General features: G+C 60.0%; 1 protein-coding gene across 2 annotated transcripts; it reads left to right on the plus strand.

Moving 5' to 3' along the window:
• Positions 1–1,883: 1,883 nt before the first annotated feature.
• On the plus strand, positions 1,884–27,779 carry LDB1 (LIM domain binding 1). 2 transcript variants are annotated; one of them, XM_064663110.1, is made up of 11 exons: positions 1,884–2,111; positions 21,406–21,508; positions 22,106–22,150; positions 22,373–22,448; positions 22,775–22,877; positions 23,075–23,247; positions 23,486–23,608; positions 23,783–23,866; positions 24,116–24,239; positions 24,658–24,806; positions 25,166–27,779. In XM_064663110.1, exons 1-11 carry the CDS (start codon positions 2,087–2,089, stop codon positions 25,394–25,396), a joined length of 1,236 nt encoding a protein of 411 aa, XP_064519180.1. In that variant the 5' UTR covers positions 1,884–2,086; the 3' UTR covers positions 25,397–27,779. The 2 variants fall into 2 exon arrangements, with proteins under 2 accessions (XP_064519180.1, XP_064519181.1); XM_064663111.1 differs by having other exon boundaries at positions 24,658–24,800.
• The last annotated feature ends 111 nt before the right edge of the window (positions 27,780–27,890 follow it).

The following is a 27,890-nucleotide window of genomic DNA, read 5'->3' on the forward strand; positions in this document are numbered from 1 at the left end:
CAAGCGCTCTAGGCTTACTGTGGCCCAGGAGGGGCTGCCCCTCTGGAAGACACTGCTGCTCCCTGAGCACAACACATCTAAAGCAAGGAACAAGTCACTTTGGAAATGCCTATGTCTCCACTGGCCTGAGGAGAGGCCATCCATGACCAAGCACCCAGGGACCTGCCAACAGGGATGTGGAACAACCTTCCCCTTTGGAGCCCCACAGCTTTCCTCCTCCTGCTCTGCACCTCCTCTCCCTCCCTGTCTGATCCCTGGGGCACATCCAGGGCATGCAGTGACCTGCCTAATCCCTCTGTCCCTGTGTGTGGCAGGACTCTGTGGCACAACAAGGCCAATTTCTCACAGAGCAAGCCTAGCCTAGCCTAGCCTGCCCATGGGACCATATTCCCTACACATGGGGTCCCTGGAGTGTGATCAGAGGGAGTCCCATGTGGAGGTACCTCCCTTACCTGGCACAAGCCCCAGCCCAGATGCTTTCCCAGCACAGGCCAACACCAGGCATTCCTGCTGGTTTATAAGGGAAAACAAACAACAGGCAGAAAGGAAAATGCGCATACTACATCCCTGGCTCCCCTCCCTGTGTTGTCACCACTCCCTGGCCAGGCACAGCTTGATGCTGCCTGGGGCCACCCAGGGTGCAGCACCCAGGGTGGGCAGCTTGCTTGGGGCTAATGGGCACAGCTTGCAAAAGAAAGCTCAAACCCTTGTGATGCTTGAAGGACACTCAGCAAACAGAAATGTGAGTCCCACCCAGGCAAGAGCAGATGGGCTGGTATTGGCTCTTCGGGGAGGAGGAGAGGGGGCTCAGGCTCCACTGGGCAGTTTGGTCAGCCAGGGCTGCTGCTCCCACCATGGGGTGGGGGCTGCATCTTTGCAGGCAGCAGAGGCACAGCACCTGCCCTCACTGGGGCCATGCCAGGCTCTGTCCCCACAGGCGTTGTGCAGGGTCCTGCAAGAACCACGTGGGGCTCCACGTTGGGGTGGCTGCACCCAGGGAGACCCTGTCCGGATGGCACTCTGCTCCTTCTGCCCTGGCATCTCTCCAGCCCCAGGCCTTTCTAGGGATGCCATCATGTCCCTGCCCGGCACAGAGTGTGGCACAGACCCGAGCAGCTCCAGGCCTCCTGCCTGGCAGCTCCTGCCACCCCTGCACAAGGTGCAGAAAATGCCAGCCACCATGTCCTGCACGTGCCAAGCACTGCTACGAACCCTCTTCCTTCCTGCCCCCTGGCCCTGCCTGGCCCCTTCCCTCCCACCCACAGCTGCCTCGGGGCTGTCTCCTCCCGGTGCCCCGGGCTGGGAGACTCACGAGGTAAAAAAAGCACCGGCCCCATGCAGGCTGTTCTATGCAGAACACCCGTGGTGTCCTCTCGTCCCCCGGCTGGAAATCCCCATGAGCACCCCCTCTGCGCTCACCCAAGGGCGAGGGGGGCAGGATGGCCGCCTCAGCTCCGCGCCGCTCCCCCCAGCCTTGAGGACCCTCACCCACCCATGGGGGTCTGGGGACAGCGCTCCCCGCTCCGAAGCTGCAAACCCCATGGGCAGCGCCCTCAGAGCTGAGAGGGGGCCCCTAACCCCTTTGCCCCTTCCTTCTCTCCCCCACCAGTGACCCCCTCACACACCGGTCCATCCCCCCTCCCGGCCCCTCACGGTGGCTCCTCGAGGGGGGGGGACGCAGGCGCGCGGGCAGCGGCGGCGAGCCCGCGGGGGGGGGCGCGCACGCACGCAGCACGCACGCGCTTGCGGGGGGTGGGGGGAAGCGGGGGGGAGAACGGGACGCCCCGCGCACGCGCAGAGGCGCCCCCGCCCGCCCGCCCGCCCGCCGCCGGCGCAGCCGCCCCCGCCACCGCCACCGCTCCCGCTCCGCCGCCGCGGCCCCCGCCCCGAGCGCCCCGGCCGCCCCCGCCGCTCCTGACGCCGCCGCTGCTGCTGCTCCGCCGGTTCGCGGCGCGCCCGCCCGCCCGCCGCTGGCCGCGGCGCTGCCCGCCGCCCGCCGCGCCGGAGCCCGCGGCGCGCCGCCCATGCGAGACCCCCGCGGCCCGGGCAGCGCGCAGCGACCCCCGGTCGGGCCAGGCATGTGAAGATGTCAGTGGGCTGTGCATGCCCTGGTGAGTGGCGCGGCGCGGGGGCTGTCCCCGGGGCTGGAGTCCCTGCGGCACTGGGGCTGGATGGGGGTCTGGGGCCACTTGTGGGGCGGGGGCCGCTATGGTGTCTGTGTTTGGGTCTGGCTCCACAAAGAATAGGGGCTGCGGTCCGGTTATGGGGCTGCGGTCCTCACTGCATTGATGCTGGTGTCCTGCTATGGAACTGGGGTCTCCATGGCATTGGTGCTGGGATCTGGCTGTGGGGCTGCGATCCCCGTGGCAGTGGTGCTGGGGTTCCCATGGTATTGCAGCTGGAATCTCGCTGTGGGGCTGGGATCTCCATGGCATTGGTGGTGGGATCTGGCTGTGGGGCTGGAGTTTGCATGGCACTGATTCTGGGACCTGGCAATGGGGCTGGGGTCTCTGGGGCATGGCTGCTGGGAGATGACTGTGAGTCAGGGAACACTTCCATGTGGGTGCTGAGCTTTGGCCATGGGGCTGGGGTCTCCACAGCACTGGTAGTGGGGACCAGCTATGGGAGTCAACAAAGTGTGGGCACTGGAGTCCCAGCACTATGGTGTGGCCATTGGGTCCGGCCATGGGAATGGATTCCCCATCGTATGGGCTGTTACAGTCTAGCTGTAGGCTGGAGTCCCTAGGGCATGGACACTGGGGTCTAGTTGTGAGGCTGGGACCCCATGGCATGAGTGCTGTGTATGGATGCTGAGGTCTGTTGGACCAAGAGGTCTGGGACCCAAGAGCACATGGGTGCTGGTACCAGCCCTGGGGCTGGGACCCCACAGGCAGGGTGCTGCAGGGGTGTTGGGTAGGCATGCAGATGGCACTGTGAGGGGTGACCTCGAAGCAGCCCCCTGTGGCTGGAGCTCTGTGGGGTGCCCCAGCTCCCCATGTGCACAGTATCCCTGGAGGAGCTTGGCCATGCTGCTGGTGGAAAGGGTGCTGCATGCCCTGCCACCATGGCCATTGTGGGGTGCCTGGTGAGGGACTTCTTCCCGATCCTGGCCCCTGTGGGCTGGTGAGGCTGCTGGAGTACATGGGAGGTGTGATGAGTTGGTGAGGTCTCAGCACCCAGCAGGGTGCTCCCACAGGGATGCTCGTCTGGACGCCTGGGCTCGGGGGCAGGTTTGGGGCAGCTGGCCCAGCTGCATCGCCTGCTGCTGCATGCAGGATGTCATTGTGCCAGGAACAAGGCAGGGCAGGGGTCCCAAGGGGGTGCCGGAGCCTTCTCCCGCACCAGGTCCCCTTGGCGCTGGGTGGTGGACAGGGGGAGCCAAGTCCGGGGGGCCCTGGGAAAGGGGCTCTGCCATTTCCCTAGGCATCTGGCACTTGGGGTCCCTGCGGGGGGACAGTGGGGATGCTCCTCACCCCAGCTTCTGTGACAGCATCCCTGTGGTCCCGAGAGAGCCTCCTGCCAGGTCAGGACCCCCGTGCTGGGGGGCTGCCGTGGGCAGTGGGACGCTGTGACAGCACACGGTCCCCATGCATCCCCTGGGGCCACCTCTGCTGAGGGGTTTGTGGCTGGATCCCCGGGGTGGGGAAGGGGGTGCCCCTGCGTGGCAGCCCCCCGCCCCTGTGCTGCCTGCGCCTTGCCGCCGTGTTTCCATGAAGGCAGGCGGCCCCTTCCCCCATCCTCCTCCTCCTCCATCTCCCACTGGAAGCTGCCAGAGCGCTGCTTCCTCAAGCAGAAAGTCACGTGAACCTCCCTGCGAGCCAGGCCGAGCAGCCACAGCACCCGCCCCGCAAGCACCCCGCACCGGGGGCACGACACCCCTCTTGACACCCCCAGCCTTGGCAGGGGTCCTGCCTCAGCGGGGTGAAGGCCATGCCACAGCTGACGGTGGGGCCCTGTCACGTCCCCCGGGAGCTGGCCCCGTGCCACCGGGAATGTCATCGCCATGTTGGTGGGCGCAAAGAGGGGGGGTCTTCCCTCAGTGCGGTGATGGGGGGCCATGGGGTCACCCCGCACCTGGCAGCATCACTGTGGATAGCTTCCTGTGCTGTGGTCCCCCCCACGCTGCTGCTGCTGCTGCCCACTCCCCCGCAGTGGGGAGGACACGCGGGTGCGTGCAACGTGCGTGTGCCCCCCGCCTTTCCCCCGCTCCCCCGCCAGGGCTGGGTGGCACATCCAGAGCCTGCGCCCCCTCCCCCTTCCCCTCCCCGGACTGTTTATCGGAATATAGAAAAAACAAGCTCTGCCGCTGGCCTCCCGCCAGCCAGAAACATTTAATGAACCGCTCTGCCCAGGCTGCTCTTCAGGGCTGCATTAACTTGGAGGAGTTTCCTGCTTGGGAACTGCTGCTGCGGGGGGGTTGGCTGCCCCCCTCCGAAGTTGTGCCTTCTCAGGGGGGCTGCGTATTCCTTGCCATCCCTGGGGGTGCATCCTGCCCCAGTGTACCTCCACTTGCACTCCTCTGGGGATGTTTCCTTTCTCCTTTCCTCCCTCTCCAAGAGCTTTGGGGCTGGGAGGCTGTGCAGCTGGAAACCTGACGCAGTCCTCGTGCCTGAGAATGGTGGGGAGCTGCTGGGGCCAGTGGAGGGCTAGGGGCATTTTGTCCCCCACCCCAGATGTGGAGAGGTGAACAGGGAGAGTGTGGCAGGCTCAAAGAGGAGGTGGCGGAGGCCGGGGCAGCAGCTGCTGGGTGCTGGTGCCGGTGGTGCTGTGCCCTGGGCTGCTCGGAGCAGGGCCATCAGTCTGACCGCTCTGCTCAGCCCTTCTCACAGGGGAGGGCTTGGCATCCAGACCTCAGCAGGGCCCTGACCCCTGGGGGCACCGCTCGCTCTCCCAGCATGCTCTGCACTTTCTTTCTTAATTATTTTTATTATTATCATTATTTTTCCCCCTGTAGTGATGGTGTCAGTGCAGAGAGGGAGGAGGGGAGCAGAGCGAAGCGGAGCTGTTCTCTCTCCCTGCAGGGCTGGCTCCAGCTTCATGGCAGGGAAGCAACTTTCCCAAGGTCAGCACCTTCCCTGGGATACCTTGCAAGGAGCCAGCCTGTGCACCCCTCGTCAGGAGGGAGAGCTTCCCAGCCCACATGCTTCGGGTCCCAGCATGGACGTGCCTGGCCGGGGCAGGGCCCATTGCTGTATCCCTCCCTTCTGCCAAACTGACGCCATGCGTCCCCCACCGTCACGAGGCCGAGCTGTGCCACATGCCTTCTGCGACAGATGCGCTGGGAGAGGGACAGCGGCGAGCGGGCTGAGTGCCGTGGCGGGGGGGTCAGGCAGCCCTGACCTGTGTTGGCTCTGCCTCCCCAACGCCCCTGGGACTACCTAGCACCTTGGGGTGCACCTGGGCCTGCTGGGGGCAGGAGCAGCGGGCGTTCCAAGGCTTCATTGTACACGTTTATGTGCTCTTGTCCAGGCTCTCTTCATGTTACCAGCGATGTTTGGATGGAACACGTCCTTAGCCCTGTCCCCCTCTGCAGCAAAATGCCCACACGGTAGATGCTGTCTGTGCCACGTTTCCTTCCCGCGCCTGGCACACTCCAGCAAAGTCAGGATGGGGTTGTGGCTATCTGGTGCTCAGCAAAGTGATTCCTCAGGGGTCTGGTTGCTGATGTGAGGTTGTGCCATCACAGCTTTCCTTAGGGCTGGTGCAAGCTCACCCAAGATTTGCCTGGACAAATGTGGATGGGTTAGCTCTGTACCAGTGGTCTCAGCACTGTGTGTCTGTGCAGGGCCCCGAGTTTATTCCAGAAATGTTATCTGCTCAGCCCAAACTGCTGTAAAAGCTATTCCCTGGGGAGTGAGTGCCTCAGCAGGGGATGGGACCCCCAGGGCAGGGAGGACTTGTGGCCAGGAATGCACTGACCAGGTGACTGCATGCCCCCAGGCAGGGCAGGAGCCACAGCACAGTGTCCCCTGTCCTTCTCTTGCCTATCAGCTCACTTGATTTGATGCCAGCCTCTCCTCCCCCGCTCAGCTATAGGGTTGCCCAGCCACATGCATGTTGATTGTACACGCGAGGCATGTGTCTGCATGGCGTGCCAGTAGCATGCTGGGAGCACTCTGGAGCGCGCATACCCGTGCACAACAACCATCGGTGCGTCCTGGGGCACGCGCTGCACCACCGGCACAGCCTGCGAGAGCCCCTGGCTCCGTGTGGGGTGACACTGGACCTGTGGGGCCGCCGTTGTGCATGGTGTGGGTGCACCCCTGGGTGTGGGAGCAGCGGGTATGGGGGCAGCTCCCCGGGCGGTGGGTGCAGACAGGATGGGGCTGGGTGACCGTTATCAGCCTGCCCGCAGGCTGCAGCTGTGGTTTCCTGCCGGTGCCTGGGGGAGGGTGCTGGGGAGCAGGCAGGGCTGCCAGGCCCCACCTGGAGAGGGGGTGGTGGCCACTGTCTGCCCCTCTCCTGGGGTCTCTGCTGGGCAGGGTTGAGGTAGCTGCAGCAGGGGTGATGCTGGCAGATTTTGGGACGATTCACTACAGCGTGCTCATAGGGGTGTGGGAGAATGGGCTGTGCAGCAGCATGGGGTGTCTCCCTTAAGCAGGGGTGCTGGTGAGGGAACAGGACCTCCCAAGAGCTGTCAGACTGTCCCCTTGTTGCAGCTTGCCCCCTTTCCTCCCAGGCAGGTCGCGGATCGGGGTGAACGTTAAACCCAGGGTGTAATCTCCCCTGTGGCAGGCACTGGCCCCTGCCCAGCCCTGCCCCACCCTGCCTCCAGGGTGGCCGATAACGGCCTGCCTGCACCCCTCTTCTGCTGCTTTCCTAGGGGGCCCTGTGGGGTGTAGCTCCTGTCCCCACTTTGCAGGGTCTTGCTCTGCCTCTGGCTTTGTGGAACCCACAATTAGGTCCCAGAGGTTCCCATACACTAAGGTGACAGCTCCTGTGACCAGGATGGCCCTGCGGTGAGGGGGTGGCAGGCAAGGGGTGAGTGGGGCCCGTGCTTTCTGCTGGAGCAGAAGCCTCGGCCCCCCTACTGCACACCAAGGGGCTGGTGTTGCGAACGCAGCCAGGTTTCTGCAGTGCAGCCCAGGTGCATATGGGACATAGTGCTTGCAGCCCAAGCCAGGCTGGGACACTGGCAGTGCTTGGATACTGCTTGACGAGCCTAAAGGGGTGGCATCTCCCACCACCCTTTTCTGCAGCAGCCGGTTGCTCCAACCTCTGCTCTGCTACTTGCATCCTCCTCCAGCTGGGGTCCTGTGCAGCCTGGGGGCCTCCCCTCTAGGGCAGGGCTTGCCTCTGCCTACTGTGGGCAGCTACAGGGTAGTGGGTGCCAGCTCTTGCCCACCCCAGCTCCTGTCTCCCCGTTGGTGGGAGCCCAAGGCAGCTCATGGCATTGCAGGCACGCAGCTCTGCCGGGCATGGGGCGGGTCCAGGCGCCCCGACCTGCCTGCTCCAACCGGCCCAGGATGAGCCTGGGGCAGCTGTGGGCAGGAGCAGGCAGGAGCATGGCAGCGGGAGCTCTCTCCCCACAGGGGACGGCAGTGCAGAGCTGCTGGAGGAGCCTGGCATGGGGCAACAGTGCATGGAGTCAGGAATGGGCGTGCCATTTGGGCATGGGGAGTGCCAGGCTGCCAAAAGTCCTTGCAGAGGGGCATTTCCCCACCGAGGCTGGGGAGATGTTGATGCTCCTCCCAACTCAGTGCCCCTGCCAAATCCTCTGGGCAGCCACGGCATGCCGAGGCGCCCTGCCTGCTGCCAGCACGTGCACAGCAGGAGGCTTGGACCATGGAAAAGTCTCCCCCTCAAAATCCCAGGCTGCCCCTGAGTGGAGTGGATGGGGCTGTATGTCAGTCTCGACAGGAATTGGACCTGGAGATGGGGGAGCTGCCATCCCCATCCCATGGTGGCCGTGTCCCTGCTTGGCCTAGCTCGTGGGGAGGAGGCAGCCACTAACAGGAAGGACATGCATGTTAGCAACGAAAACACAGCAGCGAGAGGAAGCAGAAGCGATGCATTATTGATGGAGCTATTTGATGCTGCTATATTCGGAGAGCTGCTCCAGAGCGTTCAGCAGCACCATGTTTGGGGTGGCAGGGGGGTGGGCTCTGCTGGTGGAGAGTTACCTGCTTCGAGTCAGCCATGTGCAGCCCTGGCCCCAGGAGATGTCCCCTACCTTCTCCCAGAGGGGCTTCCAACATGGGAGAGCACAGTGACGTGTAGGTACCAGGAGTCCTTGGAGTTGCAGTACTAGGTGTTGAGGACTGTGTTGTGATTTCCCTTGGAAGCAGCATTGCCTGCCCCTTGGAGGGGTGATGGTGTTTGCAGGACAGAGGGCAGGCGCAGGATGCTGGGGCTGTGCAGCCGTGCTGTGTGTCACCCCCTCCCCGCTGTGAGATCCCAGGCCAGGAAAGGGGCTGTAAAATGAACCATTCTTGTAACATGAGAGAATCCACCTGGAGCCTCCCGAGGAGCCTTAAAAACCCTGTGGCTCTGGCAGGCTGGCCCCAGGCTGCTGCCAGAGGGGCTGGGGCTCACTGCTGCAGGTGGCTGTGCCGGGGCCGAGCTCTTGCAGGACAGCATAGGAACACTGTGGGGCATTTTCTCTGGTGCTGGTGCCATGGGGAAACCTCTTGCTGGAAGGACCTGCCAGAGCTTACTGCACCTTCCCCTTGGAGCCTGTGGCCAGCCCAGTGGTGATGTGGCCAACCCACCACACCAGAACAAGGTGTGATGTGAGGGTGGACATCCCATATGCTTTGGACCCCATGTGCTTTGGTGTCCTGCACCCTGCTGTAATCTTTCTCTACCTCCTCTTGTTCTGGAGGGGGTGGGCAGTGATGCATACACTTGGTTGCTACTTGTCCAGGGCTCACATACTCAGGTTATTTTCCCCGTCCCCTGTGGGATGCTCAAGATGTGACCCTGTAACTTCCCCCCCTGCCCTGGCAGCCAACTTTCCGCCCAGCCCCTCGGCTTTCCTCCTGCCTCTGGGTGTCTGGAAGTGGTTCTGATTTTGAAGGGTTAATCCCAGGAGTCCCCAGGATCTGCTGCCTGCCCGACATGACTCACTGTGTGGTTTCCAACCTCCCCCAAACCTCCTCTCTGGAGAGATAGAGCTGTGCCTTCTCTAGCCAAAAAAGGGGGCCCCTCCTGCCCCAGAACTCCCCCTCGATCTGGGCATGCATAGCTTTAGGGGGGAGAGAAGCCCCTTCTTGAGAAACAGGGAAGCAAAGCGTATTTCTGCTTGAAAGGTGGTAGGATTTGGGGGGGATGGCTGTTGTGTTCCTGAAAGGGGGGGCTCTGGGGTGTGTGCCGTGCTGCACTGCTGCAGGCTGCATCTGCGTGCGTGCGGCGGCACCCAGGTCTGGCTGCTATTTGGGCAAGTCCGTGAGGTTTGGAAGTGCCAGGCCAGTCCGTCCCCCAGTACAAGCTGTGCTCTTTGCAGAGCTAGCAGATTTTTATTATTATTTTTTATGTAAGCGCGCGTCCGTATCCCTCTTCTACGCCTGCGCCTGCCAGGGCCCCGGCCAGGTGTTGGTGTGAGCATGCCCTGCCTCCTGCCCTGCTTGCCTGGGATCCCTCATGCATGCTCTGCAGGCATACCAAGCTGCAGCCACAGGGATCGGAGAGACCTGGGCATCCTGTGGCTACTGTAGTCCCTGCCAGGCTCTTCCCATCTGCCTGTCTGGGATGTATCCCTGTACTCACTCCTTCTCCTGAGCTGCTGCTGGTTCCCTGCCTGAGACCTGCACCAGGTGCTGGATCAGGGCTGGACTTTGGGGAGACAAGGCAGGCATGGGGCCCTTGCTAAGGGGAGAGGGGAAGCTGGGATCTGGAGGATGCAGTGCCCTGTTGCAAAAACCTGTGTCACCCTCTGCTCCCCCCGCACTGCGGGCGTGAGCACATCGTGAGGAAGGGGCTCCCCACACACAGTCACTGCCACACACACTTCCCAGCTGCATCCCAGGCCTTCTGCTCTCCATCCAGCATCTATTTAATTATTAACTCGGCTATAACCATAAACAGCTGGGGCTGCTGCAGCCACGTGGACCGGTCCAGCACTGTCGTCAGAGCCGAGCAGGGACACGTGAGCAGTCCCGAAGGGCTGCTGAGCCCCGGGATAAATTGCTCAGGGCATGTTTGCTGTGGATGCAACGGGACAGGCAGTGGGGGCTCTTCTCTGATCCCCCTGGCCATGAAACTGGTGCCAGGAATCTCTAGTACAGGGACAAAATGCCTGTTTTTTCACTGTTTTTCAGTATTTTGCAGTAGTGGTGTTGTGTGCTGGTGGCTGGCTGTGCCTTGTGCATCCTTGAGCGAGAACGGGGTGCAGGCAGACTGTATTTACTGACTTGTCTTGACCAGGAGGGATGTGCCATCCTGTACCTGTCGCTGGCATTGCAACCAGAGCAATTTTTTGGCCTAATGATGGCGGGGTCAGCGTGCAGCAGCCCCATCTCACCTGGTGCCACATAGATTTGGGCTGGCAGGGGGCCAGGCAGTGGAGAGGCAGCATGCTGGGGCACTTGCAGCATCCCCATGCCCAGTTCTCAGGGCACCGACAGCATGGGCACCTCCAGCTGCACATACCTTTCACAGAGCAGGGTGTCATAGAGGTTTTTGGGTTTAGGGTGAGCTTTTCTCTCTCTTTATTTGGGGTTTACAATGACTTTTGCTCTATTTAGCCACGTGCCCATGGAAAGTGGTGCTCACTGCAGGGTAGCCTGTGAGGGGAAATCACGGTGGTATGATGGGCACCAGCATGGGGATGGATCCTCACTTGGCTGAGGGGGCGTGGGGGTCAGGAGTTGGGGGATGTTGCCTGTCCATCTTCGGTGCTGGTCCCAGCCAGCAATGTGGTTGTGGGGCAGGGGGCTCCCCCCAGTCCTCAGGTGCAGGGCTCTGGGGGTAAACAAGCACAGAGGGGAGGACACCCCCAAAACTTCATGGCTGAGGTTTTGCACCCGCCACGTCTGCTCTGTCAGGGGGGCAAACATGCTTGGCAGGACCCGACCGGTTGTGCCTGCATTACCCCAAGGCTGCTGTTGGGGAGAAGATGAGGTGTGGGCCTGGCCCTGCAAGCAAGGGAGTGTGGGAAGGTGTGCGTGCCCCAGGCATGGGTGCACACCTGGCCAGGGCTGTGCCGGGAGGCATTTGGGAAGACGTGCAAGTGCATGCCAGCCCATTGGGGTGCACACCAGCCCACGTGTGCAGGGTGAGATGCACCGGCATGTGCGTGTGTGTGTGCTGAGCCTGCTCTATGGCCCGGAGCTGGGGGCTCTTGGAGCTTTGGGGGACGCAAGCTGGGCTTGAGGGTCCCAGTTCATGTTCCTGCTGCCCATCAGCTTGCCAGCTGGGGCTGGCAGCAGAAGTCTGTGGCAGTATGACTTGCCAGGGCAGGAGATGCAAGGGGCAGATGTGAGGCAGGAAGGAAATGGGAAAAATGGGATTTTTCATAATGGAGATTTTCATTAAGAAAATTTTTTACAAAAATGGAAATTTTTGTAAAAATTCCTAATTGGAAGAGCTTGGAGTTTTGTTAAGGAAAGGAGATCCGTGGAGTCTGAAGGCAATTGCAAACCGGCACATTTTATTTTTCACTCCCCCCCCCCCCCCAAATAAACCGGTTGTATTTTTTTTTCCTCTCCCGAAACTGGGGGAAAGGAGAACAAGTTTCGGAAAGAAGGAAAATCCCGATAAACTTCAGACACCCCCAAACTAAGCTAGGGAGAAGGTCTGTTTTTTTATTGAAACTTTCGCGGTGGGGAAGGAATCCTTGCCCCGGCTGGTACCGAGCTCCTCAGCGGGACGCGGCTCCCGCATCCCCTCGTTCCGGGGACCGCCAGAACCGGCGCTGGGCAGGCAGGGGGCAGCTCCCGGGGGACCCCCTTTCGGGCGTCACCCTCGGGCCCCGGGGCGGCGCGGCGCGGGGGGAGCGGGCCCCGCCGCCGCCGCAGCCATTGTGGTCCCGGCCGCGGCGCAGACAAAGGAAGCGCCCCCGCCCCGCCCCGCGCCCCGCCCGCCCCGCCCCGCGGCGGCCCCGCGCCGCCCGCCCGCCGCCGCCGCGCCGCCGCCGGACCCCCGCCCGCCGCCGCGCCGTGAGTCACCCCGCCCCCCCGCGCCCCCCTTCCCCCCCGCGGAAGTTTCCCGGTTCCCCCCCCCGGGTGGCGGCCCCGCTCGGGCGGCGGAGGTGAGGGCCGGGGTCCCGCCCGCGCCGCCCCCGCGCCTGCGAAGTTGTGCGCGGCCGCACCGCGCCGCCGCTCTCCGCCCGGCCCCCGTACGGCCCGGGGTCCCCGCGGCAGCCCCTTGCCCGCCCTCTGCTCCCCCCGCCTGGCTCTCCCTGTCCCCGGTTTCCCTCTCCCTCCCCGGCTCCCCTCTCCATCCTTACCCAGCTCTCCGGTCTCTCACCCCTCCCCAGCTGCTCTGTGCATCTTTGGCCGTCCCCAGCTCGTTCCCTCCCCACCAGCTCCCCTACCTGTGCCCCCCCTGCCTGCCTGTGTCCTCCCCACCCGGCTCCCCTCTCCATCCACCAGGTCTTGGCTTTCAGAGCAGCACCCCCAGCCCGGTGGGGTGCTGCTGGCAGCCCCCATGCCCCACCGTGCCCTGCTCCATCCCAGCCTGCAGCTCCCTTTGTTCTTCCCTCGGCTCCTTCCCCTGCCCGAGCCCCTTGACAGCTGCCCCACGTCCTCCCGCATCCCCCTGCGTGGGCTGTCACGGGGGCTGCGGGTACGGTGCCTGGCTCCACAGGCTGCTCACCCGCCGCACCTCGCTGCCTGCTGCAACTTCCATCCTTGCTCGCAGCTCAGAGGATCCCGCCAACCTCCCATGGGTGCCTCAAAGGGAATAAAAGGTCCAAGGGGTGCAAATGCCTGCGGGCCACACACCTTCTCACAGGAGCTGCCCTCCCAGGCAGTCCAGACTCAGGGGGCCATGGGCACAGGGGGCTCATCCTCCCTGGCAGACAAAGCATTGGCTCAGCCCCGGGCAGCCAGAGCTGGAGGCCAGGGGCCAGGCTAGGGGTGGGAGCAGCATCTTTGGGAATGGGGAAAACTCAGCAGCTCCAGCTTAGGAATCACCATGCATGCCAGTGCTGTGGAGGGGTGTCTTCACCAGCAGGGTGCTTCCCTGGAGCCCCCTCCGCAGAGTTGCTGTGGTAGGCTACCCTGATCTCTGGTGGCTGCCTAGGTGCTGACCTCCAGTGGTCCCTGCCAGCCTGCCTGGGATGAGTGATAAGTACCCAGGGGTGGCACTACTGGGTCTCCCTTGGCTCGGGCAGCCCCCGATCACCTCGCTGCAGCCCTGGCTGGCAGAGGCCAGGCACCGTGGCAGGAACCTGCCTCTTCCAAAGCCAGTGCTGCAGCAGGAGCCCAATCTGGAGGTGTCAGCTGGTCCTGGGGTGAGGTGTGAGCAAAAAGTTCCAAGGCAGTGGTGTCCCACTGGGAGTCACCTTCTGGGGCATGGAGCGTGCTCCCATCCCACGCTGCAAACCTTCAGCTGCTTCCTTCTCACCAGGAGAGTCTGAGCCTGCTTGAGGGTGCCCAGTGGGCCAGGTAGGTGTGGGAGCAAACACCCCTTCCCAGGGTCTTCCCAGTTTTTCTCTGCGTGCTTTCAGTAGCACCTTGTCCAAGCAGTTTTGCAGCAACTCCTCCAGTGCTGGTCAGGTATCGGCTCTTACTGCTTCTGTTTTAAGTACGAGTAAACGTCAGTGTCCTCGTTCCTTTAAAGCCTCAGGTTTTGGAGTGTTTTCGTTGTTGGGGGATTGTAGTTTTCACTGAAGTAGAACAGAACGTGGTCTTTCTGCTCCTGATTTTGTAGAAATCCCAGGTCTGTGATCTGAACAACCCTTAAAGACTGAGAAGTGCTGAGCAGAACAACATGCAGGTTTTGTTACTTCATAGAGAAAAAGTTGTGATCCAAGGGGGACAGGCTGGTGCTGGAAAGTTTGGTGATACAAAGGGTTTGGTATCTTTTGATGGGGACTTTTCCGCTCACCAGCAGCAGATCACAATCCATGTGAAATAGAAAAAAGACAGTGAAAAGCCCTGAAGTTCACTTGGAGCAAAGGTGCTCTGGGCTGGGAACCTGGAGCCTCTTTCGGCTTTTTTTCAGAGAGGAGTGATAGCTGGCATCCTCTAGCTTGCCCAGCCCTTTGACATGCAGCAACAGAGGGTGATGTGGACCAGCCCAGGCCCATGGCTCCTTCCCTGTCCCATGGCTGTCAGGGTGGCAGCAACCCTTGTGGTCTCTCTCAATGTGCCATTGGCACATTGCTGCATGCTTGTAGCTCTGCACTCGTGTGAGCTTGAGGTCTGCATAAACAATATGAACTCCAGGTCCTGTGTGGTGGCAGAGCAGAACAGCACTTCTCCTGGTCCTCTCTCTTGGAAACCTCCTGTCTTCTGAGTGACCTGGGGACAGAATGCTCCTGCTGTTGTTTGCTCCGTGTGCATGTGTGTTTGTGGGTTCTGATGCTTGCTGTGATGAGGTTTGCTGCCCCGTGGGTTGTTGTTTCGGGTGGGGTTGTAACCAGGTTGCTTGGGTGAGAGGGTTTCCCCGGGGCTGTGCTGCAGTGGTAAAGATTGTTTCTACAGCATTGTGGTGCTGGGACTGGGTTGCTCGTGCCTCAGGAGCACCAAGAAGGTGTGCTTGGCCAAACCCTGTCCTTTCGCTCCCTGGGGTTTTGGCCCCATCCTGCACTGGTTGTCCAAAGCCCTGATGCCAGTGGCAGCATGTGCTGCCAGTGCAGCGGCGCGGTGCAAGTCCAGCAACCACAGCATTTGCTCTGTCCCCAGCGCTGCCAGCAGCCGGCCAGTCCCTTTCTCAGCCGCTCCCACATTGCTCCTGAGGAGAGAGAAGTTCAGCCTCAGCAGGGGGCAGAGGCTTGCCCTGGCAGCTCGAAGAGGCAATGGAGGTGCCTTGGGAGCTGCACTGAGCAGGTTCCCACCGTACTCTCACTGTGCCTTCCCTCCCTGGGCATCTGTGAGTGATACAGACCTTGGGGCAGCCGCTGCAACCCCATCGTCGTGGTTTGCCCTCGGGCTCACGCCACCCCAGCATGGCCAGCTGGATCCTCGCGGCAGGAGTTATCCTGCTTTTTTACCCCCTCCGGAGCGGGCTCCTGGCCGGCTGCCAGGGCTGCGGGGCTCCACCTAGGAGGCAACATGGAGCAAGGCGGCTGTCGGCGGCGGGGCTGCTGTCTCCGGAGACTACTCGTCCCAGCGTGCAGCGTTCGGCGCCGATGGCAGCGGCTGAGAGAGAGGTGGAGTGTTGCATCCCGGGATCGCAAATCTCCATGTGCCACGTGGGGGCTGACAGCCTCCTGCGCTCCGAGGCAGCGGCACTTGGCAGTCTTGCCTGTCTGGGGGATCAGTATGGAGCCCCCTCTGTCAGCATAGGGCAGACCTCAGCCTCTTGCTGCCACTTCCCCACACGGTGGCTCTTGGCTCCAGCTCTCCTGGGCAGATTCTGTCCCTGTAGAGGGCTGCCCTGAGCAGCAAGCCCAGAATCCCATGTAGAGCTGTGTAGTTTTGCTCCACCGTGTGCATGGTGGGCAAGGAGCTGGGAGCAGAGATGTTCTGTGAGGCCATTGGCATGGTTACCTGTGACTCTGAATTTTTCTGTGCTGCTGCAGAGCCTAAAAAACCTTGGATGATGAAAACCCTAGTTTGTCTGGAGGCTTTTATTCATGGGATGCTAACAGGATTTTTTTCCAGCCCCATGGTTCCCACACCATGTTGTTCGTTTGTGTGCCGATGCTGTGCCGATGCACAGTGAGGGATGGGAGCCCCGTCACTGCTTGATGGCAGGGCCCCAGGGTGCAGGGGTCTGAGTGAGAGGGAAAGTGGCCGAAAATGTGAAAGGTGCGTTCCTGAGGCTGAAACTGGCAGCGTTTGATTATGGATCGTCTTTGAGACAGTGAACCGAAAGGAGTAATTAGGGACAGTGGGATATTTCCCTGAGAGTTGCAGGAAATGACTGCCTCGTGGTAAGTTGATAGTAGAGGAGCTGAAACTGGGTTATCTGTGGGATTGCATCTGGGGCTTGCAGCCTTGGACGTGATTCAATTTTCTGGCTGTTTTGCAATTGGCAGGGCGTGCTCTTCTCCCTTTTTCCCTCCTGGAGAATTCCCCGTCTACATGTCTGAATCATCTGAGGGACAAAATGGGAAAGGGGAGACTCCTGCCATCCCTAGTGTGCTGCAGGGCAGTGCGGTCCTCCGGGGCCCCGGCTGAATACCCAGCTCTGCAGGATGCCTTCCTAGGAGACCCTGGACTCCAGCAGAGCTGGGGCTGTGGGACTACTCTGAGCTTTGACCTATAAATCCACATCCTGGCCAGGTTCTTCTCAACTGGTGCTTTTCGGATAGTGCTGCCCCGCAGCCTGCATCAAGATTGCCACTTTGTAATAACTAATTGCAGGTAATTATCCCTTCTCTGGCTGTCCCCCCGAGTTTGTGAGGCAGCCTATAGAGAGGAACACTATTGAGTCCAGGTGCTTTGTGTGCTGCCGTGGGGGACTTTTGCACTAACACTGTAGGATGTGACCTGGAGCTAGGACACTGTGCACGGCCATGTGGTACGGGCGGGGAGGCAGCTTGTGGTCCAGATAAGCTCCATGGCTGACTCAGATATGTAGCTTGGGAAAAGTGAGAGGGTAATCCCTGCACACAGCAGGGCAGGTGGCGATGCAGGTTTTGCCTCTGTACGGGTCAGGGCCAGGCGATGTGCTGGCTGGGTTCAAACTCTGGATGCCACTGAGTCCATGGCACATGATCTTCTCCAAAAGTGGCATCTCCTCTTCCCTACGCAGCCCGGCCTCCTGGGAGCTTCAGCTGCATCAGTTCTGCATTTCAAAGCAAATGGGGTTGCTGCAAGTTGAGATTGTCGCTGATAATGTCTCAGGTCATGCCTCTGTGTGTGCTGCCTGGGTTCCTGTGTGTTTAATAACAACTTTGGGATTTGCAATCGGCTTTGCTCCATTCCCTCTGCTCCAGAGAAGAGGAGAAAAAAGAGATGAAGGCAGGGTTGTGGAGGCAGACCAGGGACTGCTCCATGTGCCTCTGCCTGTCCCAGTCACTCTGAATACTTCTCCGTGTTTGCCTCCCAGCCTTGCCAACTTCCTGGACACCAGGCACTGTCACCAGGTGAACCATGTGATTTGAGTTGCTGCCCTGCACCCAGCCCCAGATAGCAGCTTCCTGGATAGCACCCTCCCACCAGCCATGCCAGCGGGACTAGGCTGGGAAGATGTTTCTTGCCACTATCACAGCTCCCACACCCCAGCGAGGCAGCCCTGTGAAACAATGCCGCTATTTACACTTTAAAGCCTCGTTAGGCAGCCAGGAAGCAGGCACAGAGCATGCTGGGAAGCACTGGCTGCCTTTAGCGAAGGCTGGCCTCTCTTCTTCCCGGACTGCTGGGAGGAGCAGGATGCTTCCTGGCTGAGCTGTAACCCTGTGGCCCCTTTCAAGCCCTGCTTCTTCATTTATTTTTATCATTTACGTTTTTAGCCTCTGCCTTGTTGCTGAGCTTTGCTGCTTGCACAGAGCAGCACTGGCTGCCCGGCTGGGGATGGCTCCTCTCTGGGATGGGGCGCACTGATTCCTACCAATGGCCACAGGTGTAGGAGTGAGATGTTGATGCTGCTTTGCCTTTGTCCTCAGCAGTTCTTTGCTCTTTACAGGTGAGCTGAAGTGAGGAGAGTCCAAGCAGGGGCTTTTCTTCCTGCTCTGCATGTCCCCTGCCCAGGCAGGCAGCTGGCGCTGGTATCGGCTTATCGTGTCCTACTGTCTCCTGTCTATGTTGGCTCTGCAAGGTGCCCACTGTGCTTCTGGTGCCCTGATGTTCCCCAGCTCTGGGAGCTTGGTTAGGGTTTCAGTCATTCCTGCTCCAGCAAACCCACCAGACAGTGCACTAGAAGAGCTTTCCCCGTGGGGCTGATAGCTCACAGGCAGGGAACACAGAGGAGAAGGCATGTGGAGGGTTGGGCAGTGCTGGGCTGTATGTGAGTCATGGGTAGAGCACCTGCCTTCCCTTCCCTGGGCGCCCGCCTGCCTGGAGCTGTTTACTTGCCCGAGCTTTTGTGGCAGGTTCATCCTGCCCATGGCCGTGGACCTGGCCTTATCAGAGGATGCTGAGGCGGGACATCCCTTCACGGAGTTCTCTTCTCCTGCACCTCCACGCTGAGGAGGAGCCGTGAGGCCACCCAACTGGCCACAGGCACTGTGCTGTTTGCCCAGACCTGCCTGGGCCAGTAGCTCACCAGCTGCAGCATTAGCGTGATTCTTCCCCTTGCTGAATGTTTTTGCAGTGCTGGGCTAGCACTGAGGGATAGCCACGGGAAGCATCTCCTGTTGGTTCAGAGTCCACAGGGGCATCGCATGCTCAGCCACCGGGCAGCATCCCTGTTTGCATCAAGCCTGCCCAAATCCTCTGTGCTCAAAGTAGGAGGCAGAGCAGGGTCATGAAAAAAGCCAGCTGGGGTCAAACACTGGGCTTGACTTGGGAAGGGCCACATCGTGGAGCTCTGGGTCATTTCATCCAGCTGGACAGGGCTTACAGGCAGCTGGAGCAGCATAAAGGGGAGAGGTGGTGATGGAGGGATCTCCCAGACCAGGTGGCATGACCCTTGTGTGAGTAAAAGTTGTTTTGCTGCTGCTTTAAAGTAATTATGTTATTTCATGTAAAGTGTATAGTGTGTCTACAGTAAATGTAGAATTTGGACAGCCTGTATCAAATCCTAAGGCTATTGTTAGCATTGTTTTAAACCACCGAATCCAGTGACATATTTTACACTGCATTAAAAATAACACTTGATCAAGATGCCAGTGGTGCTGAGGTCACAGACTCCATTCCTCTAGATCCTGAGATAGGTCACTCAGAGGAGCTCCAAAAGCAGGTCATGTCCATATTAACGTGCTGGGGAAGGCCCAGGATGGAAATGGATGCTTGAGTAGGAGTGGTGGCCTGGCTTATCTACTGTCCCACTCCAGGAGCAGGGAGCTAGGGAAGAGCAGGAGAAGCAGAACGAATGGAAATGTGTCTCCCTAGTCTCCCCACCCCAGGAGACCTTCCTGCACCCTGAGAAAAAAGGTGGGGACTGAGGACAGCAAGAAGCCTCAGGGACTTAATCCTCCCATCTCTCATCGGTGAATAAAAACAAAGAATTGAAGGATGAGACCTGCTGGGTCCAATTTTTTTCTCCTCCCCAAGGACAGGGCGACCAGAAACAAACAGTTCTCCAGCCACTGCTGTCCCTGCCTAATGAATTGGTTCGTTTTCAACAGAAGACACACTTTTGGGTAGTTTCCCAAGCATCAAGTAACTTTGATGTTGCGTTGTTTAACAAAAATGTGGAGGAAATGGAAATGTTCTGTTTCTAGTGCAGTTTGGGTTGAATTATCATTTCCATTAGGTACAAGGTGATGTGGATAAAGCAGAAAGTAAAAATTTTCTCACAGCACCGACCAACCAGCACTGACCTCCCTTTGAAAAATTTTCATATCTATGAAAACATTAGGTAAGAGCAAGGGGCTGACATTGTTAGCAGCTGTATGAGAAATTGTGCCGTGCCCCACTTATCTTCACTGCAGGCGGGCAGGAGCTGGAGCTGTGAGCCGTGTCTGAGCGGCTGGGCTAGCTCCAGCCCCATGGGACTGGTGCATCCTGGTGGGTGCTGGAGAGAGGCTGGATTCAGCTGCTATGGGGAAACATGGTGAAAAGGCCCCAAGAAAACAAGAATCAAGGAGTAAAACGCAGCTTTCCCCTGTTGCAAGTTGGATTTAATGCCGAGGAGGTGACTCCCTCTATTTTTGACCAGCCCTTGCTTGCTCAGCAGTGTGTGCAATCCCTGTGACTGCTGACTTGGGGTCCCAGGAGGCTTTACAAGGGTGAAGGTGATGCCCTGGTCATTCTTCTGTGTTGGCTAATGGATTGCAACAAGGTGGACATCTTGGGTTCTGGTGCTGATGGCATCGCTTTCCTTGACCTTGGTGCTTTTTGCTCCCCTCCTGTATCCATCACAATTGAACTGCTGCTCTGATCCTGTCCCTGCACTGTTCCTCACAGCCTAGCTGTGCGTCAGAGCCCAGATGGGCAGCAGTGTGCCTGGTGCCTCCAGGACACTTCCCTCCACTGCTGGGCTTGCTTTCTCCAGTACCGGCTGGCAATCCTGGCGGTTTGTGGGCGTTGGGAAGTGCCCGTCCCAGGGCTGTGTGCGGGCGGGCACCGATGGGGATCCCGCCTTGGCCCTGATGTGGCTGGCTTCGGGGCCCCTGCCTGCAGCGGGGCGGGGGGAGACGTGCCCGTGTGCAGCGGGGCCGGCTGAGCCGGTGGAGCCGGAGCTGCCTGGCAGCTCGCCCACTGCTGCGCCCCATCCAGGTCAGCCTGTCTGCCCGCCTGCCTGCCGGGAGGGAGCCGCGTGCCTCGGCAGCGCCTGGGCACAGCGTGCTGGGTCCTGCCAGCCGTGGGGTGTGCCGGGGCTCCCGCGGGCCTCGGGAGGGGTGCTGGCAGCTGCAGCTCCCAGGAACCTGCCCCTGCAGTGGGAGGGGGCTAGTGAGTGTGGGAGCCCCCTGCTGCCTCTTGGGAGCCTGGATGGGTCTGGCTGTGCCCAGCATGGCTGGATTCAACAGGCATCCCTGTCTCCCATTGGCAGGCTGGGGGAGAGGTGTCTCCAGGTTGCTTTCAGGGATGTGTGCTGCTTTGCACACGTTGTGTGCTCCATTGCAGACCCCATCACACCCCACGGCCCTCCACGGGCTCCTTGTCCTTCGCCCTGGTGTTGCAGTGGGCATGAGGCTTTGGGGTGTTTTGATCACAGCTGGGGGCTGGCGTGTGGAATCTCTGTCCGCCTGGAGCTGGGTGGCCACTGGTCTGCCTGAGCGGCAGATGGTGGTTGCCTGGGGACCTGCCATCCATGCCTCCGGGTGATTATTCACCCGTCACCATGACGATAGAAAGGTCAGCGAAAAGATCCCATGTGATTCCCGGGTCGGTTGGTGGGATTAGGAGCAGCGTGCAAGGGAGGGCTATGGGGAGGATAGGGTCCAGCTAGCCCCTCCTCTGGCTTACCAGCTGGATTGTCCCCCTTGGGCACATCCCCAGAGCCCGGCCAGCTGAGAACTGACAAACTCTGGGCACCAGTGGCGAACCCCTTGCATGGGGCCGGGCCCTTCTGGCTGCTGATCCTGAGTTCAGCCCTGACCCTGTGAGTCACATCCTGCACAGGGGAGGCCTGGAGCTGTGTGTGGAGTGAAAGTGCTTGGCTGACATTGGGGGGAGCAGTGGAGGGATGGGACTGTGGTAATGGGGTCTTGGCTGGTCCTGCATCCTTCTTCCTCCTCACAGCAGCAGCCTGGTGTCTCCTCACAGGGTGCTCCTGACTGACTGGTGTCCCCTCTCTTTACAGGCTGCTCCTCTAAGTCATTCAAGCTGTACTCGCCAAAGGAGCCCCCGAACGGCAACGCCTTTCCCCCTTTCCACCCGGGCACCATGCTGGATCGAGATGTGGGGTGAGCTGGGACCCTGGGAGGGGTCTGCAAGGTTAGGGATGCTCTGCAGTCTGCACTCCAGGATCTCTGTTATGCTTCCCAGCAGCATGCAGAAAGTGGGGTGCTGGAGTTCAGTTAGCACAGGGGCAGAGAAGGGGTCGGAGCAGGCACAGGTGGTACTGGGTTGTAAAAGAGTGATATTTGGAATGAAGGAAGCCCCTAGGTCCTGAGCTCTGGGCTCTCCAAGCCCTTTTCCAGGCCAAGCCCCTGGGGTGACTCTGGACAGGGAGCACTCCCAGCTCCTCCCACAGCAACCTCTTCTCCAATTTCTCCTGCCTGGCACCAGTCCCAGTTGCAGAGGAGTTGGGCACATCCCCAGGGAGCAGTGGGCCAGGTCCCAGGGGTGAAGCAGCCAATGATGTGAGATCAGAGCCCAGTTTTGGGGTACAGGATGCCCCATGGGGTTGTCACATGTGGGTAGCCAGAGTGCAGCCTGCACCGCGTGTGAGGTCTCACCTCCAGCGAGCCTGACCACCTGCTGCTGTAGCCAGGGAAGAGGGAGCTGTGGTGGGAGATCCCCACTAGGACTGACCTACCTGCATCTCTTTCCACCCCTAGACCTACTCCTATGTACCCACCGACGTACCTGGAGCCTGGAATCGGGTAAGCATGGGGAGCTGATGGGGAGGCAGCTGGGAGGGAAACTTGTGCCCATGGTGGGTGTGCCTGAGCAGGGCCAGCACACTGCTGACTGGGACTTGTGGGAGGATTGCTCAGACTCTTGCCAGCCCTGGAGAGGCTGTGCATACCCCCACCATGGCTCAGGACCCCTCCCCACCCTGTGGCTGCCTTCCCCTCTGATGGCTTTCTGTGCTCTCTGGGCAGGAGGCACACGCCGTACGGGAACCAGACCGACTACAGGATATTTGAGCTCAACAAGCGGCTGCAGAACTGGACAGAGGTAGAGAACTGGGGCAGCAAGGGGCAGACAGGGGTTGGAGGATGCTTCTAGGTGTGTTTTGAGGGTGGGGTCCTCTGTGCTGCCTGCCCTCATGAGCTGCCTTGGCAATAGGAGGAATCCCCTTGGCCGCAGGGTCCTGTCCCACTGTGGAGGTCCCCAAGCACCTTGTCCCATAAGGACTTATTAACCCCATCTCCAAGCACTCAGATCGGAGCACAGCCCTCCATGGGCTGAGTGCGTTGCTGCTGTGCCTGGCAGCCAATGGCTATCTGTCTGTCTGTCTATCTCTCCTCCCCATAAACTAAGTGTCTCTCCACTATCCTCAGGAATGTGACAATCTGTGGTGGGACGCCTTCACCACGGAGTTCTTTGAGGATGACGCCATGTTAACAATCACTTTCTGCTTGGAGGATGGACCAAAGAGATACAGTGAGTACCAGCTTGAGCCCTCCTTCCTCAGGGCATTGCCCTCTGGCAGGAGAGAGTTGTGTGCTCAGGGGGATGTGGGCAGGGTGTTGGAGGTTGGCGGTCTTCAGCCAGCAGGGACGAGAGGAACCTCTTCATGTATGTCCCAAGGCACATCTGGGTGAGCCAGGTTTACTGACCTTATTTTCTTTCTGCTCCAGCGATCGGCCGGACTTTGATTCCCCGTTACTTCCGCAGCATCTTTGAAGGGGGGGCCACAGAGCTCTACTACGTGCTCAAGCACCCCAAGGAGTCCTTCCACAACAACTTCGTTTCACTGGACTGTGATCAGTGCACCATGGTCACTCAGCACGGCAAGCCCATGTTCACCCAGGTACTGGCTGTGCCTACAGCTTCTGCTGCCCCTCACATCTTTCTTTTGTGTGCCCTCTTGGTGGCTGTGGTCCCACAGGGCCATGTGTTGTGGGCTCATGGGTTTGGCTTGGTGCTGAGTCTCCTGGGAGGCAGAGGCAAGCCACTGGGAGGGTGTCCAGTATGCAGCAATGGGCGCCCAGGGGATCTGGGCTGGGGGAGACTGGAGCAGCCTGTGCCTGACCCTGTGCCCTGCCCAGGTGTGTGTGGAGGGGCGGCTCTACCTGGAGTTCATGTTTGATGACATGATGAGGATAAAGACGTGGCATTTCAGCATCCGCCAGCATCGAGAGCTCATCCCCCGCAGCATCCTTGCCATGCATGTGAGTACAGCTCCAGGAGCTCCCCCAGGCACGAGTGACGCAGGGCTGCTGAGCTACTCAGGGTGCTGTGCAGGTTGGAGGGACCTCAACCCAGTCCCTCCACTGCAGATCAGGGCACATGAGGGCCCTTCCCAGTCTGGGTGCAGCTGAGCCATCTGTCTCTCTTGCTCCTAGGCACAGGATCCCCAGATGCTGGACCAGTTATCCAAGAACATCACACGCTGTGGGCTCTCAAACTCCACACTCAACTACCTCCGAGTAAGCATGCCAGAAGAGGAGGGGTTGCAGCTCTTGGCTGCCCCAGGCTATGGGGAGACAGCGAGGCAGACTTTGAAAAAGGGGTCTTGCAGGGGGGCTGCAGAGAATTGTGGGGCAGTGGGTCTGCCGGATCCCACAAGCTCACAGCGTGGCTTGGGTTGGTGCAGTGCAGATGGCTGCCTAACAGAGGGGTTTTTGCTGGGGCTTAGAGCATTGCGATCTAACCCCATGTCTGTCTGCTCCCTGCAGCTCTGTGTAATCCTAGAACCAATGCAGGAGCTCATGTCACGGCACAAGACCTACAGCCTCAGTCCCCGGGACTGCCTCAAGACTTGCCTCTTCCAGAAGTGGCAGCGGATGGTCGCTCCGCCTGGTGAGTCTCACACTGCCTGCTGTGCTGCCTTTGGGTCTCTGGGGCTTCCTTCTCAGGCCCTGCCCTTGGCACAGACTTCTCCCAGCCCCAGAGCTGTTCTTGGCCTCATTTTGTGAGGCTGGGGGTGGTAAGCCAGGCAGCTGGCTTCCTTCTTAGTTAGCCTACCTTCCCACTGGGGCAGAGCAGGGCTGCGGACAGCCAGTGCTTCCTGCCTGGGGGCTGCCAGCTGTTTGTGGAAAGCAAAACAGGGATGGTAATTTTCCTGTTACCTCTCCTGTCCCCTGCACCAGGGGGACAGCAGAGCTGTGGAGGCGAGTAGGGTGGTGATGCTGCCTGGGAGGGTAATGTGGTCCTTGCAGAGGTGGGGTTTGCAGAAAAGGGTTTAGTACTGACCATGTATGTCTCCATCCTCCACCAGCGGAGCCAGCACGGCAGCAGCCCAGCAAGCGCCGGAAAAGGAAGATGTCAGGGGGCAGCACCATGAGCTCCGGCGGGGGAAACACCAACAACAGCAACAGCAAAAAGAAGAGCCCAGCCAGCACCTTTGCCCTGTCCAGTCAGGTACCTGTAAGCATCCCGTTTCCATTCTCTCTTCCCCCCTGGGGATGGAGGGGAGGGTTCTCTGCCCCAGCCCCTGGGAGTTGCTAAGGGGAGACCCCCAGGGACTGCCTGTCCAAGCACCCCCGGCTCTTTCCATGTGATGGGAAGAAGAAGCAATGGGTGTCCCAGCAGCCTTCCTTAGCTCCTTTGTGCTCCTGCAAGGGAGTGAGGATGTGTTGTTCCACACAGTGCCCGAGCTTGGGACCTGTGGTGGAGACGAGGAAGTGGCCCTGCAGCTGGGGAAAGGGGCTGCAGTGTTGAGGGTGAGATTGGCGGCCCAGGCTCCCCCCACCTCGATTATGTTTCGGGACCGTCTCCCCTTTCAGGATGTGATGGTGGTAGGCGAGCCCACGCTGATGGGGGGGGAGTTTGGGGACGAGGACGAGCGGCTCATCACCCGGCTGGAGAACACACAGTTTGACGCCGCCAACGGCATCGACGACGAGGACAGCTTCAACAACTCACCGGCGCTGGGGGCCAACAGCCCCTGGAACAGCAAACCGCCCTCCAGCCAGGAGAGCAAGTCAGAGAACCCCACGTCACAGGCGTCGCAGTAACGGCTCCCCCACCGCCCCGTGGACTCAGTCCCAACCAATCTACCTGTACATTTGCAACGGAGAGTGACTGGGAAGTGGCAAGGTCCCGGGGGCACACCGGCGCCGCGCGGATGATGGGGTGCATGGCCTGGGACATGCCAGGCAGGCAGCCCCCAGCCCTCTCCCCCTGCCACCTCCCCGCACCCCCATGCCTGCCTCTGCAATGGACCCCAGGGCAGGGGTGGGATTCCGGGGCCATAGCTTCGTTATTCCCCCTTCTCTCTTCCTCCCTGCTTCTTGCCCAGAGAGCTTCTCATCCCCGCCCCGATGTGCCCAACCCCTCCCTGCTGAGTGGGGGGAATTAGGAGGGAGGTGTTGGCAGCAGCTGGCGTTACCAGATGCCACGTGTTGGGGTTTGGCACAGCCCCGAGACCCTCCTCCTCCCTGGGTCCTATGGCTGGTGTTTCCTGAGCAGCCACCTGCAGCAGGGTTGCATATCCCCAGTCCAAACTGGGGCTGGGTGGGGGAGACAGTGATGGAAATCTGTCCTCATACCTCAGGTTCTGCCACAGAGCCTCCTCCGGCTGGGGTCAGATCCTGCAGCGCTGGGGTGGTGTTGAGGATAGGGCCCCATCATATTTCCCCGCTCTCCTGCACCCTCCCCTTCCCCTCGCTCCCCGGAGCGAAAGCGCAGTGTGGCCATGGGGGGACTCTGTATATAGCAAATGTGTGGTGGGGGGCCTAGGGGGACACAGAGGACCTGCAGCTCTGCTGGAGCAGCCAGTGCCCTTGCTCCCTGCCTGCAGCCCCTGTGTTTCCCTCCACCCTGCGTGAGTCTGCCTGGGGCCCCTTTGCAAACTCTGGCTCCTGGTACCTCCTACTTTTGTCTTTTTTTAAGAAAAAAATAATATTATTAAAATTGTAAGTTTAAAAAAAAAGAAAAAAAATGGGAAAAGCCCCCCTCAGCCCCCTTGCCGGTTCCCCCCTCCCTGTCCTGAGCCCTCTCACCCTGTCCTGACTTTTGTACAGGCTTCTTCTCTTGGAAGTCTCATTTTATATCCAGTTCAGAGAGCTTCAAACCAAGGAGAGACTTTGCAGACTTCCTTTCTAATCCCTCCAGGGGTCGGGGGGATCAGCCCCCCGCCTCCCTCCTCAATGTAAATCTTGTGTGCTGTTGTTCCCACTCCCCCCCTCGGGTTCGTGTACCTCGTGCTTGTACATTTCCGCGCTGTAGACAGTGTGTACGATACTGTTCTTTCAATGTGTTATCACTAGAGCAGGTGCCTCCATTGATGTTAGGGGAAACGATGAGAAAAATAATAATTTTGGGGGTTTTTTTTGGTTTAAAAAAAAAAAAAAAAGAAAAAAATAAACCCTTCCAAGGCTTCTTCCAAGGAGAAGATGGGAGGTGCCGGGGGAGGGTGTTTGTGCTAACCAGTTCACCCCAGCAGCCTTGGAGGGAGGTTTTGGGGTGAGATGGGAGTCTGGGCTGCCCGTGGGGGCCCCCTGGCATGTCCCAAGGTGGGGTTGCAGCAAGTGCTGCCATGGGGGTGGCCAGGGTGGGGGGACTGCCCTAGTGGGGGGGGGTATGTGTGTGTGAGAGCGTGTGTGCGAGAGGTTTGTGTGTCTGTCTGCATGTGTAAGGAAGCCCAGGGCAGGCATAGCAGCCCTGAAGTTTGGGGGATAGGGTGGTGCACCTCATTGTCTCGACTGGCCCCCCCAGCTCCCTGCCAGGGATCCCACAGTCCATGTCCCACTGCCCCATGGGGCGGGGGGTTGGCAGGTGTCGCTGAGGGGCTGTCCCTGCCCGGGTGCTCTGGCTGCAGCAGGGGTGCTGCGGGACCCTGTACCTTGCCTGCTCACAGCTGAGAGTGCAGGGGGTTGCTGAGACAGGATGGGGGCCAACCTGTGTGCCCCCTCCTTCTGCTGTCCCTGGGGCTGGGCAGGGAGATGAGAGTCCTTTGAGTCAGCCCTGGTCAAGCTGAAAATATCTGGAGAGATGCCTGTGTCGGCTCCTGGGCCCTTCCATGGGCAGAGGGCTTGGCCGGTCAGACCCACGGCTGCAGGCACAGGGGTCCCCACAGCCCCTTTGCAGGTGGGGGTAGGATCCCAGGGTGGGAGCCTGGTGTGGCAGGAAGGGAGCGGGGCTCTGAATGAGTTGCAATTAAGGTACAATTCTCCGCGCCATGCCACAGGGCTGCCGTGGAGGGTGTGGAGCCCTCGCTGCCCCAGGCACACTGTAATGCCTTTTTGTTTCTTTTTTTTGTTTGTTTGTTTTTTTGGTTGGTTGGTTTTTGGGGGTTTTTTTTTGCTTTTGTTTTTTTGGTTTTTTTTTCTTCCTCCCCTCCATAGTTTGTGCCATTTATGAGTCATGTATGGTACCAATAAAATGACTTTTCGGTTTGAGGCTGTCCCGAGCACTTATTTCTGAGCATGGGACCTGGCCAATGTGGGCAAGACAGAGAGGGGTCTCCTCATGTCCCTGGTGCCCTGGCAGAGGGTGAATGCACAGGGC

Source organism: Pseudopipra pipra, chromosome 8 (assembly GCF_036250125.1).
Source record: "Pseudopipra pipra isolate bDixPip1 chromosome 8, bDixPip1.hap1, whole genome shotgun sequence".
Taxonomy (NCBI): Eukaryota; Metazoa; Chordata; class Aves; order Passeriformes; family Pipridae; genus Pseudopipra; species Pseudopipra pipra.